The sequence below is a fragment of the Choloepus didactylus genome, chromosome 4 (assembly GCF_015220235.1).
Source record: "Choloepus didactylus isolate mChoDid1 chromosome 4, mChoDid1.pri, whole genome shotgun sequence".
Lineage (NCBI taxonomy): Eukaryota > Metazoa > Chordata > Mammalia > Pilosa > Megalonychidae > Choloepus > Choloepus didactylus.
This window is the reverse complement of record NC_051310.1, coordinates 165610902-165630403: the sequence shown is the minus strand read 5'-3', so window position 1 is coordinate 165630403 and position 19502 is coordinate 165610902. Positions and strand designations below refer to the sequence as shown.

The window sequence follows — 19502 nt, the reverse complement described above, 5'->3', positions numbered from 1 at the left end:
ACGTACTGGGCTGGCCTGGGTTGGCCCAGCAGCTCAGATCTTGCTCTGGTGCCCTGAGAAGAGCCAGGTAAAGGAAAATACAAAAAGACAGGAGCAAGTCTGTGGGAAGAATCAAAAGAATCCAGAAGTGGACATTCTCAGCCCAGCCACAATGCTAAATCTGTACTACATTGTTCACAATGTTGCTAAATGCCTGTACCTACATGGCTTCCATTGGCCAGCTGCTGCCAAGGGTAATAAAGGGAAAAACAAGATTTAAGTGATAGCATTTCCCAACATCTCTCTATTGCAGAGCACAGAACTTGGGGGGTGGGGGTGGAATCAGGATAATACAAATATTGCAAGCAAAATAGACTTTACTGAAAACAACTTGAAACTCAAGGTAAGAGTGCTTTTCTGTGATAATGATAAAGAAATACATTTTACTATATCAGCTGATTCCAGGTATAGTTAGCCACTTTGCTTTTTCAGAAGTTAAAGAAAAAAAAATTGAGTAATTCCTTCCTACACAGTGTGGTAGAATTGATAGTACTCTTAAAAAAATACCATAATTCTGGGTCATAATTAATCATTTCTTTTGGAAGGCAGTTCTGGTTTGCATGAGTTGTTTTCTTTTGCCAAAGAGGGTGGTTGTTTAGAGAAAACCTGGCAAAAAGCATAGGGTTTATTTATGATATTCCTCTCTTGGGTACTGTTTCCTTTCCCCATCTTTTTCAGGAAAAATGGCAAAAAAGTATTTTGTTTCTATTAAAAAAAAAAGAAAAAAAAAAACAAAAGAAAAAACTTTTGCGTATTAAAGAACTTCATCATGAAAGTAAAAAGACAGCCTAAAGAATGGGAGAAGATATTTAGAAACAATATATCTGATAAGGGTTTAATATCTAGACTATATAAAGAAATCCTACAATTCAACAAAAAGACAAATAGCAGGCAAAAGTCTTGAATAGACATTTCCCCAAAGAAGATAAACAAATGGCCAATACACATGAAAAGATGCTCAGCAACATTAGCCATTAGGGAAATGCAAATCAAAACCACAATGTGATACCATTTCATATCCACTAGAATGGCAACTATTAAAAAAGTAAACCACAAGTATTGGAGAGGATGTGGAAAAATAGGAATACTTGTTCGTTGTTGGTGGGAATGTACAATAGTGCAGCCACGGTGGAAAACAGTTTGATTGTTCCTCAAAAAGTTAAATATAGCATTACTGTACAACCTGCTAATCCCATTTCTAGGTATATACCTAAAAGAATTGAAAGCAGGGACTCAAACAGGTATTTGCATACCTATGTTAATAGCAGCATTGTTCACAACTGCCAGAAGATTGAAACAGTTCAAGTGTCCAGTAGATGAATGGATAAACAAAATGTGTTATACACATACCATGGAGTATTATTCAGCTATTAAAAAGAATGACGTTCTGATACATGCAACATAGATGAACCTTGAAGACATTATGTTTTGTGAAATAAGCCAGACACAAAAGGAGAAATAATGTATGAGCTCACTGATGTATAATAATTAGAAAAAAATAAATTCATAGAATCAGAAACTAGAATACAGGTTACCAGGGGCCAGGGTGGAGGTATGGAATAAGGCAGTTAATATTAAATGTTACGGCGTTTCCATTCGGGATATTGGAAAATTTTGGTAATGAAAGGTGGTGATGGTAGCACAACATTGGAGAAGTAATTTATATCACTACATTATATACTTGAATTTGGTTAAAAGGAGAAATTTTAGGTTGTATATTTGTTACTAGAATCAAAAGGTTTAAAAAAAAAAAGTAGGACTCTACAATGCAAATAGTTACCCTGATGTAAACTGTGGACTAATAGTTAATAGTATATAATGTGTCATCAATTGTAATAAAAGTATCACAGTAATACAAAATATGTGTGGGGGTTGTATATGGGAACTGTATTTTCTGCATGTTCTGTAAATCTAAAACTTCTTTAATTAGGAAAAAAAACCCTAGCACACTTTTTATTTCAGCTGTTTTCATTTATGAAATGCTATCCAGTTTTGATAAAGAGTATTTTGATTTGAAATTTGGTATTCTTGAAATAACTTAGAATTTGAGTTGTGGTTATTTTGTATTCTTTCTGTATGTGTGATGTAGATGGCTTTAATAAAGTTTTTCCAATGGAGAAATTAAGTTCCTTCAGTCATGAAGAAGTCCAGATGATTCTTTGTGGAAATCAGTCACCCTCCTGGGCAGCTGAGGATATTATCAATTACACTGAACCTAAACTGGGCTATACACGTGATAGGTATGTATTGTTATTTTTTAAGATCAACAAATTTGTTTATATCCCAACATCAAATGACAAATTCTGTAAAGAATTATATATAACTCAGTGAATTACATTCATAAAATAAATGAGAAAGCAGGTAAGTCTTATGATGCACATGGATACTGTCCATTGATTGAAAAAAAGACATTGATAAAAAAAAGACAACTGATCTTGGCTGATGTTTTCTTTTCTCACTCTGTTTTAATTGCTCATTACTTTTAAAAATTGGGCAAATTTTAAACTCTTAGGCTATATTGCTTTTATTAGTCTTATTTTCAAATAATTTTAAATTTACACAAAAGTTCCAAGTATCATAAAAAGAATTCCCATATATACCCCTTACCCAGATTCACCAGTATTTGACATTTTGCCATATTTCCATTGATTAGACATATTTTTGATACACATAATGTATGTATGTACTCACACATGCTATTTTTTTCTGAACCATTTGAGAATATGTTGTCCTCTTATGTCCCTTTATTTACTTTGTAACACTTCAGTGTACATTTCCCAAAAACATAGACATTCTCCCATGTATACACATTAGCCATCAAGTTCATGAGCCATACTATTAAAGTAAACTTCGAAGTATAACGAGAAAAGTGCACAAATTACATGTACATCTTGGAGAATTTTCACAAAGTAAACATACCCGTATAATTGGTATCCAGAACAAAACAACTCCAGAAGTTCCCTTCCCCACTATACTCTTTCCTAGCCATTTAATCACTATCCACTGATTAATTTTGCTTGTTTTTGTACTTTAAAATATGAAATCTTGATTGTGTATTCTTATTGGTCTGACTTCTTTCATCTAACATTATGATTATGAAATTTATCCATGCTGTGGTATGTAGCAATAATTGATTTTGTTGATATATACTATTCATTACACATTTACCATAATATATTTAACCATTTTACTGTAAAAAAATGCATTGTTTCATGCCATCTTTGGGAATTTAACTATATTTTGATGAATTATGCAAGTGCATCTGGAACTTCTCCGATATGCTAATTTGCATATTTGATCCATATATTCCCTCACTGTTTGGTATGTACCATTTATAGGTACACTGCAGTTTTTGAAGGATACTTTCCTTTTTTTAAACAGTTATTTAAACATGTTTTTTTAAAGTAGTGTGCATCAACCCATTTCACCCTTCCCTAGGAGTTCTAGATATTGCTGTTTTTCTGACATATAGATATCATTTTTTGGGTATTGCTGGCTTACAAAGTAGTAGTAATGTTTTTCATTTAAATTTGTTGTCAATTCAATATAACTATGTTTTGTTCTTTTAGCCCTGGTTTCCTGAGGTTTGTGAGGGTTTTGTGTGGCATGTCTTCAGACGAAAGGAAAGCATTCCTACAGTTTACCACTGGTTGTTCAACCCTGCCCCCAGGTGGACTGGCTAACCTGCATCCCCGGCTCACAGTTGTACGCAAGGTACAAACTCTCTAGCTAATGGGGAATCAGAATTGAATTTGGTTACTTAAGGATTGAAATAAATAAATATTTAAAATCATGATCTTCTGTTGTTTTCACTTTTCTTTCTGTAGGTTGATGCTACTGATGCAAGCTATCCATCAGTAAATACGTGTGTGCATTATCTTAAGTTGCCTGAGTATTCTTCTGAGGAAATCATGAGAGAGCGCCTGCTAGCTGCTACAATGGAGAAGGGCTTTCATCTCAATTGAGTTTTGGAGTGCAGTGGAAGACATCAGAGACTTTTTAAATACTAGTGAAGCCTCTTGTGTTTGTGTGCAGAGAAGTATATGACCCTCCATGCTGATGACACTTGCCTTTTTTTCCACCTTTAAGGCTTTAAGAACATGTGGAATAAGTTTGTTAGCTGCTAATGACAAAACAAATCCTTTAACTACCCAGCCAGCAAGTATATGGCACAGAACACTGTGTGTTGCTACAAGGGCTTACGTGACTAGAATAAGGTGGTCCGACTTGACTGTTCCAAAGAGCAGCTTCTCAGATCTTCAGTGTTCACTGGTAAATTTCTAACAGTGCATTTGTGTAAAGTTTGTCATTTCATACTCCATACACTACAGTTGCCATCATTGATCCCTGTTTTGCTGGCTTATAAGCTACTTGGTCAAAAATCCTGCTTCCTTAAAACAGAGAGAGTTAATGAGCATCTCAAGCTTTTTCTTTTCCTTTTTAATGATGCCTGCACTATCAGAGTATTCTAGCATTCTCTCTTTTGTTTGGCATATAATCATGCACAACCTTTTTATTTCTTTGAGGTGGGAGTATATTTTTATTTCCTAAATGCCATACTATAAAGATCAAATTTCTTAAGTGTGTTTGTGCAGCTCAAAAATATATATTAAGAAAAAAAGAAAACAAAACAAAACAAAAAACACTGGTCTAGGTGCAAGACACACTTAAAGCAAGTTTTACTTTTGGTTGTATTTTCTTTGTATATTATAAACATTTATTTAACTTGTTGCAGTTTGAAGTAAAAAATTTCCAAAATGTATGCTCAACAGTAATCATTAAAATGTTTGCAGCGTACAAAATTGTGTCATGTGACTGTTTCACTGCCATTTCCTCACTTAAGAACTTAATCAGTTAATTATTTTGAATCATTCAGATTTAGTTTTTTGAAATTACTATATGAAGAAATGTATTATTCTATGATAAATATACTTACTGATATTGGAAGGCTAGATGAAATATATGGTCACACACAATTATGTAATCCAATGTTTTGTTGAGTCTGCCTAGAAACTACCAAGGTATTTGTGTTAACTTTTTAAACATCAGATCTACTACTCATCATTGTATTTGCAGAGAAGTGTAAATCTAAGATCCAAGAACAGTTTAGAATGTTGTGTTGGTGTGAAAAGAAATCACCAGGAATGCTATTTTTTGGTTTTGAAAACGAGGCTGTATTTCCATTTTTCACATTCCTGGGATTACCACATCTCCCATGTCTATGCATATATAGACATGGAATGTCACGTCTGATTTAGCCATAATGGCTTTTTTAGGAATCCAAAGCATGTTTTGAAATTGCCCATTATTTACCTGTTTCAAAGGTACATTCCCTTTCTACATTAGAAGAGATATCTCCCACTACAGTCAATGACTTGAGTATTATTATTACATGAGAATTTTGACTGTAATCAGAGGTAACATTTAAATATTTCATCTCATTGTCAGTGTCACAGTTTTCTATGAGAATAAGAGTTAAAATAAAACATAGTAATATTGAAATGTATGACCCATGCTTTAATCCAAAAAAATAGTGGTAATGATGGTCTCAGTAAAGTTAAGAATATATGACTAAAACTTTATGCTACCTTTAGAATTAAGATCCAGTTGATATGTTGTAGTCTTACCATTATTTCAGTCTCTTAAAATGTCTGTCATTGGCCAGCTTTTATCAAGAATAGTTGAGCCCCCCAACCCCAGGTCTAGAAAATTGCTACAGCAAGTAAAATTAATGAATCTTATAAAATCTGTAACTATTTGATGCAGAAAGTAAGTGAAAGCTGGCCAAACTGAGACTTGTATTTCACAAATGTGAAAATCACTTAAAACTGGTAGTCAAAGTTTTGAGTGAGATGGTAACACAAGTCTCATTACAGTTCACTTTACATAAGTAAGTCTGGTGCTACAGGACATCTACTGGGGTCTCCGTGTATACTAGGTTCTCGAGAAATTTTTCTGTGATACCTACCTAGTATTTTTAAAAACTGTTATTGCACTCTCAAGGTATTAAAATCTGTGCCAAGATGTAATTCAACTACTATTTTGGTGTGACCCAAAAATTAATTTTGTTCACTCCCTAGCTACTTCTGGTGTACCACTTTCAGGAGTTATCTGAATATGCTACTGATTAAGTGCCTACCAACTAGGACAGTATTTCCCAACTAATATGTCTCAAAAAGACCTCCAAAGCACTTTGGTCTACACTGGGCTTTCCCCAGAACCTTGGCTGCTTAATACAAAGGTTGATCTATACACACGCACCACTACTGTTTTGTAGGTCAGAAGCCCTCTCTCTGCCTTCCTGAATGGGTCCGAAACAACTCGGTCAGGTGCTAAGACTGGTTGCCTGTGTCTTCAGGCAAACTTCAGATGCAAACTTTGAAATATGTAAATACTTTTAGAAAATGATAGTAGGTAAAGAACTTAAAATACCCCCACTCTCCACCGTCCACTGATGTTCTCTTTTGGAGGATAGAGTGTTGTAGCTGAAAGAACTCTTGGGGCACTACATGGTATGGCAAACTACCTTAACATGTCAAGACTCTTCTTCAACTGTGCTTACCCTCCTACCCTGACATGTACATATTCATGCTTTTACTAAGCTCTGTGTTCTACTACTGAGGAACAAGTGCATATAGAAATGGTTTAGGGGATGCAGGGCATCTTTTTTTCTGTAGAGAAGTAGCAGTTTTCTTTGCTTCAAAACATTCCAAGAGAAAGGGGTTAAAGAAATAAGTAATAGGAAGGAGAAAAGAATATACTTCATGCCAATCTCAACAGAGATGTTCTATTGTATTTTATTTTTAAACTTTGAACTAAAGGTAAATTTAATTAACAAATACACTTAATTGTAAGACATAGCCTTTAAAATGTGGCAGAAAGGACAGTTAGGACTTCTGTTTCAATGTTTAATCATCCATTATTTGATAGTAACATTCTCCAGAGTTAATTGCATGATGGCATTGTAGATTGCGGAGTGCCCTTAAAATGGATGCCAGAGGCCTTTAGAAACTGGCAAATAAGATAAAATTTAATTCTGCAGTCTTCGTTAGGTAGATGATATAGTAAAGTTTTGTAAAAGCAGTTTTTGTTATGACTTTCTTAGGAAAAAGATAGCATTCAGAAAACAATGTTATTTAAAATGCTATATGTGATTAAGTCAATTTAAAAATTTTACTGGCTGATAGCTGCCATACATTCTTCCCACACCCATCCTGCTATTCCCTGATGTCATCTGCAAAAGAAGGTACAATTGGAACTCTAGTGCTTTGCTGGTGGGAATATAAAATGGTGCAGTCCCTGTGGAAAACAGTTTCGCTGTTCCTCCAAAAGTTAAACACACACTTACTTACCATATGACCAGGCTATCCCACTCTTAGGTAGATACCCCAGAGAACTGAAGGCAGAGACTCAGATGCTTGTACACCAATGTTGATAGCAGTATTGTTCACAATAGCCAAAAGGTAGAAACAATACAATTGTCCATTGATGGCTGAATGGATACCAACAAGATGTGGTATATCAACGTTTATGAATTCTTATACATACCACAACATGGAGGAACCTTGAAAACATTATGTGAGTAAAATAAGCCAGACATGAACAAATATTATATGATTCCATTTATATGAAATATTTAGAATAAGAAACTTCATAGAGCAAAAAGTATATTAGACGTACATTACCAGGGGCTGGGGGTAAGGGGAATGGGGAATTACTGTTTAATGGATAAAGAGTTTCTGCTTGGGATGATGAAAAAGTGGTTTTAGTGAATGGAAGGTGAAGATGGTAGCACAACACTTTGTAGGAGCAATGCCACTGAATTGTACACTTAAAAATGGCTAAAATGGCAAATTTTGTCTTATCATATAAAAAAAAATTTTTTTAATAGTTGAAAGAAAGCACAGACCCAAAACTTCTTTTCCCAAATTTTATAGTGGGGGAAAAATGCCTACAGTTAGACAATAAAACTTCTGACAATTTAGATAAAAATTTCCTTTGTACATCAGATTTTAAAATATACTTTTGTTTTCTATTTAGGAAATGTGGAAAATGCCTATTTATAATGTTTTTGGAAGGATACCCCGTTTTGCAATGTGTGGTCTTCCAGATTCTTATGGGCTACAGATGTTGAGAGGTATTTCATGGCATTTGCATTTCTAGAAATCAGTGTTGTCTGGCCAGGCCTTCCACTGTTCAGCTTTCTGACATCTTATCAAAAATTAGTAGAGGGGCAAGAATTCTTGCCCGGTTAGTTTCCACGATGCAGCCATTTAACACCATCTCATCCAAAATGATGTGTACTTTATCCAAATTAAACATTATCTGTGGGTATATTAAGGAAATTAGTTTTAGAGTTAAAAAATACTAACATTCCTATGTAAGTTATTCTAAGCATGAGGTTTACTTCTCAAATTAAGTTTAAAATTGGTGTCCATATTAGAAAATAGTACTTTCCTACACACACACACACACACACACACACACATCCCTAGTTTCACTTTGTTTATGTTAACCGGAAGAGTCGGCATAGAAATGGAACAGCTATATTTTTAACCAGAGGGAGGGGAAATCTAAAACTGTAGGATAAAGCAAGTGACATGTAGCAAGAACATTATCTGACCTCAAGAACAATGTTGCCTCTCCAGACAATAATAATAACAATAATAGCAATGACTAATCAAACACTCGTGTCCCAGGCATTACCCAGGCATTGTGCTGAGTGAGTGCTTTACATACATGATTTCAATCTTTTCTACAACCCTGCCATGCACATGTTACATATTACCCTCATTTTACACAAGAGCAAAGAGACTCAAAGCCATTGTCCAAGGTTACAAGGCTAGCAATTGCCAGAGCTGGGATGTAAATACAGAGTTATTCTTGACTGCTCTGTTCCCAGGCTTTTCACGAAGGGCCTGAGGCTATGGAATAGACAACCTCCTTCAGCCCCCAAACCTCCACCCAAACAAATAACTTGACAGCCTTGTATCTTCAGCTACCTTCTCTGTGGGACAAACTGAAGAAACAGTAACCATGTGGAGAAATGAATGAAGAAGACAAGGCATGCTGACTCAGTTCTCAAGTGGGTAAGAATTCTGAATTTCAAGAGTACCTCTTTAAATGGACAGTTTTAAGAATACTCATTTGAGAGTTATGGAATCAATTTAGCATACTGGTGTTCTTACTGGAAAATCAGTATAGAGTATATAACAAGAAAGCATTGTTTAGACTATAATGGCTATCTAATTAGAAAGAGCCAAATTCTTCCCCCAGAATGCCTTCATTTGAATACGTAAATTTTTTTTTGCGTGAAAGGAGAAGGGGAACTGAAGTGATGGTGACAATGATTCAAGGTTTCTGAATTCTATGCTTTAATATCTTAAATATCTATTTAAAGAGCACTTCCTGGTCTCTTAGAAATACAGCTGACAGACTATTTCAAATAGAAACTTCAGATACGAATGCTTAAAAGAACTCATAATTAAATTATATTTAATATAGTTCATAATTAAATAGTAACTTCATAAAGTGAATCGTTACAATTTGATTTCTTCACTAATTCTAGATATTCAAAGTCAACACTGTATTTGCTTAGTGAACATACAGAGATTGGGACAACCCCTGTGAATGACTTCTAAGTTTCTAACAGGTTCTGCATTAATATCTCATTAAGTTCTGTGCAAACAGTCCTCCAGCAGAATAAACTGTTTTTTCAAGGGCCCATGGGAACTGTCCTTAAGTGACCCAGAAAAAAAAAAAGCTTTACTCTGATACACCTATTAATAATGTCTTCCAATTACATAGATGATTGCTTGGCCTCATGGTCTAACTGGGACTAGAATGTTAAGCCCTTGACTGAATCCTGTGTACCAGACCCAGAAGCCAGAACTCAGAAGCCAAGACCAAGTGGGAATGACAGCCAAGAACAAAGAAAGAGCTGGGGAAGCACAGCTGGCTGTGTGAAAAATGGCCCCTTATCTTCACTGAGAGCAGTGAAAGCTTTGGTGCCTTTGAAAATTTCAGCTCATCCAAGATAACTTTCTTCGAGTTAGAAGGAAATCTAACTGTAATCTGTTATTTGAATTAGTTCAGGGATCATACTGCTCTAAGGACTGCTTCCTCATTGGCAAGCAGGTGATCTGCAATTCAGGTGTCCCCTTAAGCAACCAGCCAATTGTTTTGAAATTCAGATCGGAATTTGCTGAATCATATCAGTTACTGTCATCCCCACAGTACAAAGGCAAGGTCCTTCAGCAACATCCTGAAAACATGAGTTGCTCAGTGAGATCATTCTGAACTGTGGGCATGTGACTGCCTGTCCGAGTATCTGGCTCAAAGCCTCAACAATCATGCAACTTTTTGGCACTATATAGGGAAACCACAGATAAGACCCAAAGGGAATGAGGCAAAGGCCTGAAAGCTGATTTCCTCCTGCAATCAAGTGACTCCTTTAGAATAAGAATCCAATTGTTGTTCACATCTTGTTTTGATTTATAAAGAACTTTGTACACACTGATAAAGCCAAGAGTAATGGCATTTGGGCCATATACCAGGTGAGCAGGGCCTAAAAAATCTTCCTATATGCTAAGCCCCATGGCAATAAACACAGGCAAACACACTTCAGCCCTGACATTTGGAATAGGAGGAAGCAAGGAAGGAGCAGACTGCTGGTCTATTTTAATGTGTTGAGCTAAGAATGACTATTTCAAGAGGATCCTACCTTCATGTTTTACTGAACTTTGGACCCTAAAAATCCTTAAGGCAACATGTTTCTTCTCTTGGGCTTCATAAGATGGGCAGTGAACTGGAAACAGCCTGACCAAAGAGCACAGTCACTAAGCCCAACCCTGAAACCTAAGGGCCTTTCAGAATTTCTGTGAAATGTGGATTGGAGTTGCAATGTCATAGGGCCCCTGTGCTATTTAATATTAGTGCCACGCTGACATCAATTTTTATTATTAAAGTGACTGAGATGTTTATGATTCCTATGTTAGAATTTTGATCTCTGTATCAGAAAACACTTCCCAATATGGTATTTTAACACCATTCTGGTGGTCTAGTTATCCTTTAACAAGTGAGAAAACTGAGCAGCATAGACTCAAATGTGGTATCAAAAGCAATTCCAGGGCAGAGTCCAGCATACGAACTAAAATTTCTAACCTTGACTTTGGTCTCAGATCCCTTGGCTTCTAATTTTTTTTTTTTTTTTTTTTTTTTTTTTTTAAATTCTAGCTAAACCAAGTAGACTAAGTAGGGTAGGAAAAAACTTGCTTTCATTAATTATACTTTGATACAATTTCCTATGAAATTAGATAAGCTGCCAAGGGCCACCACATTCACATTTCCCATAAAAGACCAACTACTACTAAACAGAAGACTATCATTGTGACAATTCTGCATAGTCCTGGATATCCTCTCCTTGAAATACAGCCTTCCATTCATTTTTAGGCTCAGTGTTGTCTCTTGCTAATAAGGCCACTGAAAAGGAGTGTATTCTTTTTTTTTTTTTTTAAGTAGGTTTTCTTTAAAGACTCATCCTTGTTTCGAGTGCAACAGGAGACCCAGGTGTAATTTTGCTTCAAGTTTTCATAGGCTTATGTAAAGTTATACAAATATAAAAGTCAGGACTGGGTCAAATGAGCTTGTGTTTTTCCTACCTCTCTGTTCCTTCTCATAACTTGCAGTCACTTTTCCTGACTAAAACAGAACCCAGAAGCATGAAACAAAAAGAGTGGGAGTAAGGTGAAGGAAGCTGGAGGGCAGGAAGAGTTGCAGATGGATATGTCACCTCGAGGTCTCAGAGAACACATTTATAGGAAATAAAGGAAATGGCTAAGGCTAGTGGGAGCCAAAAAAGCACGGGAGGCAGAACTGTTTGATCTGGAACATTCCATCCCTTTCCCAGGTGAATGGCTGACTCTCTTGGAGACCGTTCATAATCCTGAGACGTTGATCACTCTTGACAGAACCCGCTAGAACTTGCCTGCTGTAGAGCCCTGGCCCCTCTTCCCTCAGTGCTTGACCTCCCCAGAGACTCGGCTGGCTGCACGCAGCCCCTCAGGCCCACAAGCCAGCGCTTACCCCCTCACAGCCCTGCTCTCACTTTATATTTTTTCAAAAGGAAAAATAAAAGATGTTTAGAAATCTCTGAATGTGAATTCCACTTTTGGAGAGAGTGCTCTTACCAAGACATTCATAGGTACTGCCTTCAAGAATTTTCATCATTTCTGACTCCTCCAATCAAAGACTGGTTTTGCTCTAAAACTTTCAGGAAACAGCTTTCGGACAACACGTAGGACACCACGGTGACAGGCAATTTAGAAATGTTTTGTTAGAGATTCAATTCCCACACAATCTATTCCAGATTATGATTTTTTTTTTTTTAAATGCATCAAATTTAATCTTTTAACTAATTTACAGCCCACTGTAGCTCTATGGATTGAGCCACATCACAGGACCTTTCTTGGCCTCAGCCTCATGATCTAAAAAGAGGTTTTAACTTGAGGAGTGCATAGGTTTCTTCCAGCTCCAGTGTACTCTAATCGTATGACTCTAAATGTAAACTTCAGGGAGAGGCGAGCCAGTTTACTCCTTTCTGATACTATCAACATTGTCCTGAATTAGTCATAGGCTCTGTCATACCACAGAAGAAATCCTTTTGTAATGACTTAATTAATTATCATTGTAACTCTTCTGAGAGAATAGCTGGAAATTTTCAGTTCATTTAGAAACTGCTGCTTCAAGGTTGGGTGGCTTCCTCAGAGAATTTCTTTGTTCTTGCCAGTATTTCCATAGCTACTTGTTTGAACAAGTACTTTTGCAATTGTTCATTAAGTCAGGCTGACGTGCTCTCCTAATTAGACACCCTCTTCTGGTTTCTGTACCTTTAAAGGTATTTGGGACTTTAGGATGGCAGTGAAGGAATAAGAATTAGATGCCCCATGATGGGTCCTGCTGCAAACCTTGGTGATGCTCATCACTGGTGTCTGCGCACCCTCATCCCTGCAGGGAGCTCCCCATGGTAGGGAGTAGCTGAGTCACACAGAGGGCATGGAGCACCGAGGCCCTTCCTTCTCCACCACCCTCAACTGCAGTCAAGAGGGCATCGGTCAGGTGCTTTCATATTACCCTATGAGAACAGTACAGTTCTAGAATTAACTGCACCGGCTTTTGGGCTTTAAGGGTTTATAAAATAAAAACATGAATTTCTTAATATATTTACCAATCAAGAAAACTTTCTAGATTATAGGTCTGCCCTATATTTGTCGGGAAGATGGCACCAGAGTAAAAATAGGGCCTCTAGCTGCTCCTTGCTTCTCTTCTGACGTATGCACACTTGACTCCCAGTCACCATCCTCCCCTCCCTATCATTCCTGCTCCAAGTCTTGGGGAGAGGGGTATAGTCCTGCACAGGTCTGCAGTAGTAGGTTCTGGGCTGTCTGGGTTGGAAATCCCGGGGACCCAGGTAGCCAGAGGGTGGTGGAGAAGTGGATGGGGTCCTTGTAGGTCCTGGGTGGGCATCCTTGTCTCATGCAGAAGGTTGCTGCTGAAGGAGAGCCAGAGTGGAGCATTCTAAAGCATAAGGCCCAGGAAAGAGACCCTGGTTGTCCATGTCTACAGGCAGTACTCCTGGGTTTCATTCTAGCCAAAATGAACCAAATCTGTAAGCCTCTTTAAAGGCACCAAATACCAAAATGTAAGGTTGTCTGTTAAGGTTTGCTGTACGTGCACACATATGGTAGGTGTGCACTGAATTGAGAAGGAGTTGGTACATCTCCCCCACAGCACTGTTCACTGGTGCTACCTCTGACGGTTTAGCAGAAGTGGGCGGAGGCAGCTCCTCAGAATTGTGAATTGCCTGGAGAATTTAGCAGGCCTCCTGGGGCTCCAGAACTCAGCTCATTTTGGGAGGTCCATCAACTGGATGAACTTGGAATTTGAAGTCTTAGTAACTCTATGAAGGTATGAAAAATGGAAAACTTTCTATAGAAACAGGGTCTTACGGTCTTCGGGTAACATTTCAGCTCAGGGGATGGAGCATATTGTGAAGGGTAGACAGGAGAGAGTTCACAGTGTGTGATGATTTAGGTCATTGACCTGCTTGGCCCAAGGGTGCAGTTTTCTCCCTGCACCTGACACCTGTGCACAAGAGGATTTCCGCTTAGTGGGAGGGTTTCCAATAACTCAGAATTTCTGTCATGATTTCTAGTGTTTAACTCATTTCTTTTTTGAAATCTCATCTTTCTTCCTCTGCGATGCTGGTCTTATTAGAAGCAGAACAAGGAAGAAATGTCAATGGTATCCTTTGTTTCTCAAAGTCTAACTGTGCAGGTCCTGGAAAACAACCACATCCAAAGGCTTCAAGACAGAAAAACTTCTGGAGAAAGAGACTGCAAGTAAGGGGCTTCTTGGGAGTTTCATGAGGTTTTGACTTCTATCTTCCTTTTGTTGCACCAAAACCAAGCCTTAAATCTTGCCTGTTCTATGTGGGCCGACAAGGAAGGCTTTCTCAAGCCTCAGTAAACACAAAGAAGATTATGTACTCTGAGTGGTGGGAGAATAAGTACCAGATTGCAATTTTCTGAATAGCATGGAATAGTGGTTGCTTATTCTCAACCTTGAAAGGCCTAAGTGAGCCTACCTAGCAGAGCACACCTGAACAGTGCTAGCTACTCGAGCAGGTTTGGATACATGCTATCAGAGTGGTGATGTGGAACATCCTTGGGTGTCAGCAGAGGAAGCAGGAAACTGAGGTTGAGACTCAAAAAAGGCTCCCTTGTCTTACTGTCATATAACTAGTCTGCAGTAGTCCTCTCTGGACATCAGCTGCAATACAAAACAGAACTATGTACAAAGCATTCTAAGATTCATGGGATTTTTTTTTTTTTTTTTTTTTGATTCATGGGATTTTTAACACGATTTTTCTTTTCAGATGGCTGAGGGTATCGAGTCTTAAGAATGTCCATAGAAGACAGGTGTCCCAGGCCCTGCCTTACCACCTGCTCTATTTTTAGACCACTGGAGGAACAACTGAAATGATGCCCAGGGCAAAGATGTATGCTCTAGGTTCTGAAGATATTTAGTTCTCTTCTCCAAATGATACAAAATTCCTAATCTCTCACATGGACACGCCTAAGTAATTCCTAAGGACAGTCAACATATAACTTGGTCAGAGAGGAAGGAAAGGCGAAAATGAAATCAGGTAAAATGAGGGGTAGAAGACATCAACTGTGTCTTGGTATGGAAATTAAATTCAAACAAGAATGCTGAAGTTCACCACCTGGCCTATGTGACATGCCAAAAGGATACAAAGATAAACACGTCCGCTTCTACTTCTAATAAACATATAGTCTATATAAAACAGCAACACAAGTAATCCAACTATAATATCTATCCTTTTATAGCTGACACACTTCAATTCTCTGGATATCTACACTTGTAGGTCTCCCTCTGCCTACATTTAGGTGTAGGGTAACTCAGCTCAGTTACCTAGAATCACTCTGTCATCATATATTAAGGCTTAAAGCTTCTCTATTCTGATTCTCTCATTTTGAGATGAAGAGGTTGTATGACTTGTCTGATACACACAACTAGTTAGTGTCAGGGCCTAAAATGGAATTTGCACAGAATCTTTTAGTCCTTGCTATCTTCCTAATGACTTTTTAAATCAAAAGGCATATATATATATATTTTATTCCCCTGCCAAAGTAGGAAGAGATTTATTTTTTGAACTGCTATTTAGTTAAAATGAAATGTTAGATGCCGAATAAAAATATATCCTAATATGCATGGTTTTGGCTCTCCTAGGTCAAAGGGATCATAAATTTAGGCTACTCACCACTAGAGGGCACTCAGATTTCCCAAGTTAATTGTTAACAGACTTCCAAATTAAGTCTGAAAATATGTTTTACCGACATGATGATGTTTCCTATCAATAGTAAAACGGAAATGACCATTTCTTAAGAATATTAAGTGGATACAAACATGCTGGTTCCGGGCATAGGTATCTAATTAATATATATATAAAATTGTTATAATATTAAGTTACTGTTTTAGATTCAAGTTTAATATGTTCTCAAAGGATTCTTTTATTGCTTTCAAGCAGAAAGCAGATTTTTCAGTTAAAAAAATAACTTAAAAATCAAGTTGCCTCCAGGTCATTCAAACAAACCTTAGTGGGCTCCTGCCGAAATCTGCAGGCCTGCAGTATTATAAGCAAATCACCCTTGATTTTGGAGTCCTTGGATACTTGGACTTAAAAGGGAGAAACAGAAGAAAAGGAGAACTTTCCTATAACAGGAACTGAATACAAGTCAGGCAATTTGTTCCACCTTCCAGGTTATCATGCCTGAAGGCCTTATTTGGGTCATATGGGGGATTTCTGGAGATTTATACCCGGTCATGAAAATCCAGTCTCTCTAAGGACCAAGGACTTCCTGAAAAGAGCCTATTCCATGTGCTTAAAAGAAATTAGATTAAGATATAACAGTTATTATTAGCTACCTTAGCCCTATTAACTGTCATAGCCCTGCCTTGGGGGATCAAAAAAAGAATCTTAAGAATTGTCTTTATTAAAAAAAGGCAGTGGTTCTGCAAAGCACCTGTACCTGGCTATCTTGTCATGGCTGTTGGCTGACATTCTGGATTCTGGATTCTGGATTTTGCTGGATCATTTTCTGACACTTGGCACTTACCTCATCAGTACTGGAGTGCACTTTGCACAGTACCATGAAAAACTTGGCTCATGGAATTGAAAAAGGATACATCCAATTCACTCTGGAAGAGAAAAAGATTGCAGTGGGTGAGAACTAGGCACTGGGACACAAATCACTTAGGATAGTTAGAGATTCCTCTGGCTTACGGGCCTGGAGCAGGAACAAGAGGCTGTCTGAGAGCGGGAAAGCCCTGTGTTTGAGATTGTGACTTAAAAAAAAAAAACCTGCAGCTTGCATGGTGTGTGACTATATTTCAATAAAACTGCATTTAAAAAGAGCCCTCAGTTTAGAGGAATTTTACAAGCCAGAACGATCCATCCGTAGAAAGGGAAGGAAATTAACTCAATCTTTACAAATGGTAGAAAACTTGGTATGTGTAGCAAAGACCTTAAAAATGTGCATACCCTTTGAAACTTTACTTCTGGAAGTTTATTTTAAGGAGATACTTTGTGGCAGAATGAAGCATGATAAGGATATTCAAGGTAATGTTTATACCTGTAAATTATTGATAACAGCCTACGTGTCTATCAAGGGGGACTAGTAAAATTATAGCAAGTCCATAAATGATGTAGTTATCTAAGTACTGACCTATTGTGAAATAAAAAAGAAAGTTATAAAATGGTATATATATAGTATTAGCCCATATATATGTACATATAGGGAGACAGATAAAAGTATAGTTTTAAATAGATATAAACATAAAATCTAAAAGGAAATATACCTAAGAGTAGTTAACAATAAATGATGGACTTATAGGTGAACTTCTTCCCCTTCTTTTTGCGTATATGTATTTTCATTTTTTCATTGAACACATTTATGAAATGAAAAATTCATAGAGGGAGAAAAAAAGAAAATAGAATTAAAATCATATTTGAAAGGACTTAAGGTTTGTAAAATGACTGGCTGTCCTGAAAATTCTGCCACCACCTCTTCAACAGCAGCAGCCCTCATCATGTGCAAACTGTCCCTTCCGAAGCTGACTGGTTTGGCCTTCTATTTTGAAAACGTGATGCTAAGATGCTCCTCTCAGCTCAGACAGCATGAGGCTGTTCTCCAAATTTAAGATTCGGAAACTCTCTAAGCTTTAAAAATAGCCCCCGAAAGAATGGTTAAAACTCACAAGCCTAAAAATAAATCTTAGATGACAAGGCATTCTCTGTCAGTAGGACAGATCTTATTTTTCTTTCCCATAGTATTCTTTTCCCTCCTTCTCCTCCTCTTCCTCCTGTTACTGTCATCCTAAACCAGGCCATCCTTTACTATTGTCCAACTCCTGGTTTAAATTAAATTTTAATCTTTACTTTTGTTGTTTATGTGATCACTGACATGCTCCCTAGAATTAAAGCCATAATTCAGCAACCTGCTATTTATTCTCATTTACCGAATATAACAATAATAATTTTTAAAAAGCTCAGCAATGATCGTGCTTGTACATGCTTTTTATTTTTTCAGATTTAAAACATTGCTATTTTGGGAAATTGTGTTCTTCTTGTTGGGTGTCACCTGGAAGTGGCTAATCATGGCCAGCTCTGGATCACAAACCTTGACTTGCAACCAGTCTGTCTAAACAAGAAAGCAGTCACCGTGAGATAAGGAGGAACTAGAGCTATGCTGGCCAATATGGTAACCACCAGCCATACATGGCTACTTAAATTTAAATTAATTAAAATTAAATAAAATTTTGGTTCTTCAGAACCACATTTCAAGTTCTCAAGAACCACACGTGGCTAGTAACTGCCGTATTGAACAGCACATATACAGAATATTTCTAACAATACAGAAAGTTCCATTGGATAGTGCTAGTCTGCAGTGCCCAATCCAAGCAATCAATACAGAAATGGATTTTAAAGCTGGTCTCAATGCCCCTTGTCCCTTCAAGGTCAGTCTCTGGAATGGCCTGACCTCTGGACCTCTTCCTGCTTTGGTGGGCACCAATCCCTCCCTAATTAGAGGCACTACCATGTCACAGGCTAGCAGGCAGCTTCCCAGCTCCAACCCTTGATTTAGGAAATGGCTGACAACAAGCCTGGTGCAATAAGGCAGTAGTTTTCACTTAGGTATAAGTCAGAATCACCTGGAAGACTTGTTAAAGGACAGGTTGCTGGGCCTCAACACTGAGTTTCTGATTCAGTAGTCTGGGTTGGGGTCCAAAATTTGCGTTTCTAATAAGTTCTTAGGGGATCCTGATGCTGCCAGTCCAGGAACCATACTTTGAAACCACCGCACTAAGGCAATGAAAACAGGCTAGTTGATTGTCCCACGAAGAAATCTGGCAAACTTTATTTCTGGTATTATGAGTTGAGCTGAAGACTTTACTTCTTAACATGAGTTTTGCTTTAGTGGGCTTTCAATGCGCTCAAGATTACTAATTATGGAGCAGATTCCTCACTGCCTCAGGAAGATGAAGCTTGGAAACAACTACTTCAAAATCCTTTTATTTAAAAGCAAAACAAAACCAATGAAACAATTTTGAAAAGCAGGCTTATGCCACCGCTACTTCTCAAGACTTTCCAACCAAGGCTTGGGAAAAACTGTGGCACCAAAGTAAAACACCTTCACTGATTTGTTGGAAAGACTGTTGGATTTCAAACTTACTACAAAGCAGGTAATCAAGACAGTGTGGTACTGGCATAAAGAGAACACAGAGATCAATGGAACATAATTTAGCATCCAGAAATAAACCTTTACATTTTTGGTCAATTGATTTTTGAAAAGGGTGTCAAGACAATTCATGGGGAAAGAAGA

At 37.4% G+C, this 19502-nt stretch overlaps 2 protein-coding genes across 9 annotated transcripts in view; one reads left to right on the top strand and one right to left on the bottom strand.

The window, feature by feature from the left end:
• The window catches only part of HECTD1 (HECT domain E3 ubiquitin protein ligase 1), a 129915-nt gene extending 125079 nt beyond the window's left edge, over nucleotides 1-4836 (top strand). For all 7 annotated transcript variants that reach the window (XM_037834739.1, XM_037834743.1, XM_037834745.1 and 4 more), the window contains 3 exons: nucleotides 2129-2279; nucleotides 3609-3753; nucleotides 3867-4836. In XM_037834739.1, coding sequence (XP_037690667.1) covers nucleotides 2129-2279; nucleotides 3609-3753; nucleotides 3867-4004 — 434 coding nt within the window. In that variant the 3' untranslated portion in view covers nucleotides 4005-4836. The remainder of the gene's footprint in view (nucleotides 1-2128; nucleotides 2280-3608; nucleotides 3754-3866) is intronic.
• AP4S1 (adaptor related protein complex 4 subunit sigma 1) overlaps nucleotides 2543-19502 on the bottom strand; it is a 61624-nt gene continuing 44664 nt past the window's right edge. The window contains exons 5-6 of one of the 2 annotated variants that reach the window (XM_037834748.1): nucleotides 16807-16818; nucleotides 2543-8364 (exon numbers count right to left, since the gene is read on the bottom strand). In XM_037834748.1, the coding sequence (XP_037690676.1) occupies nucleotides 8236-8364; nucleotides 16807-16818 (141 nt within the window). In that variant the 3' untranslated portion in view covers nucleotides 2543-8235. Of the gene's footprint in view, nucleotides 8365-16736; nucleotides 16819-19502 lie in introns of both variants that reach the window. The other variant, XM_037834749.1, reaches the window with a different exon arrangement.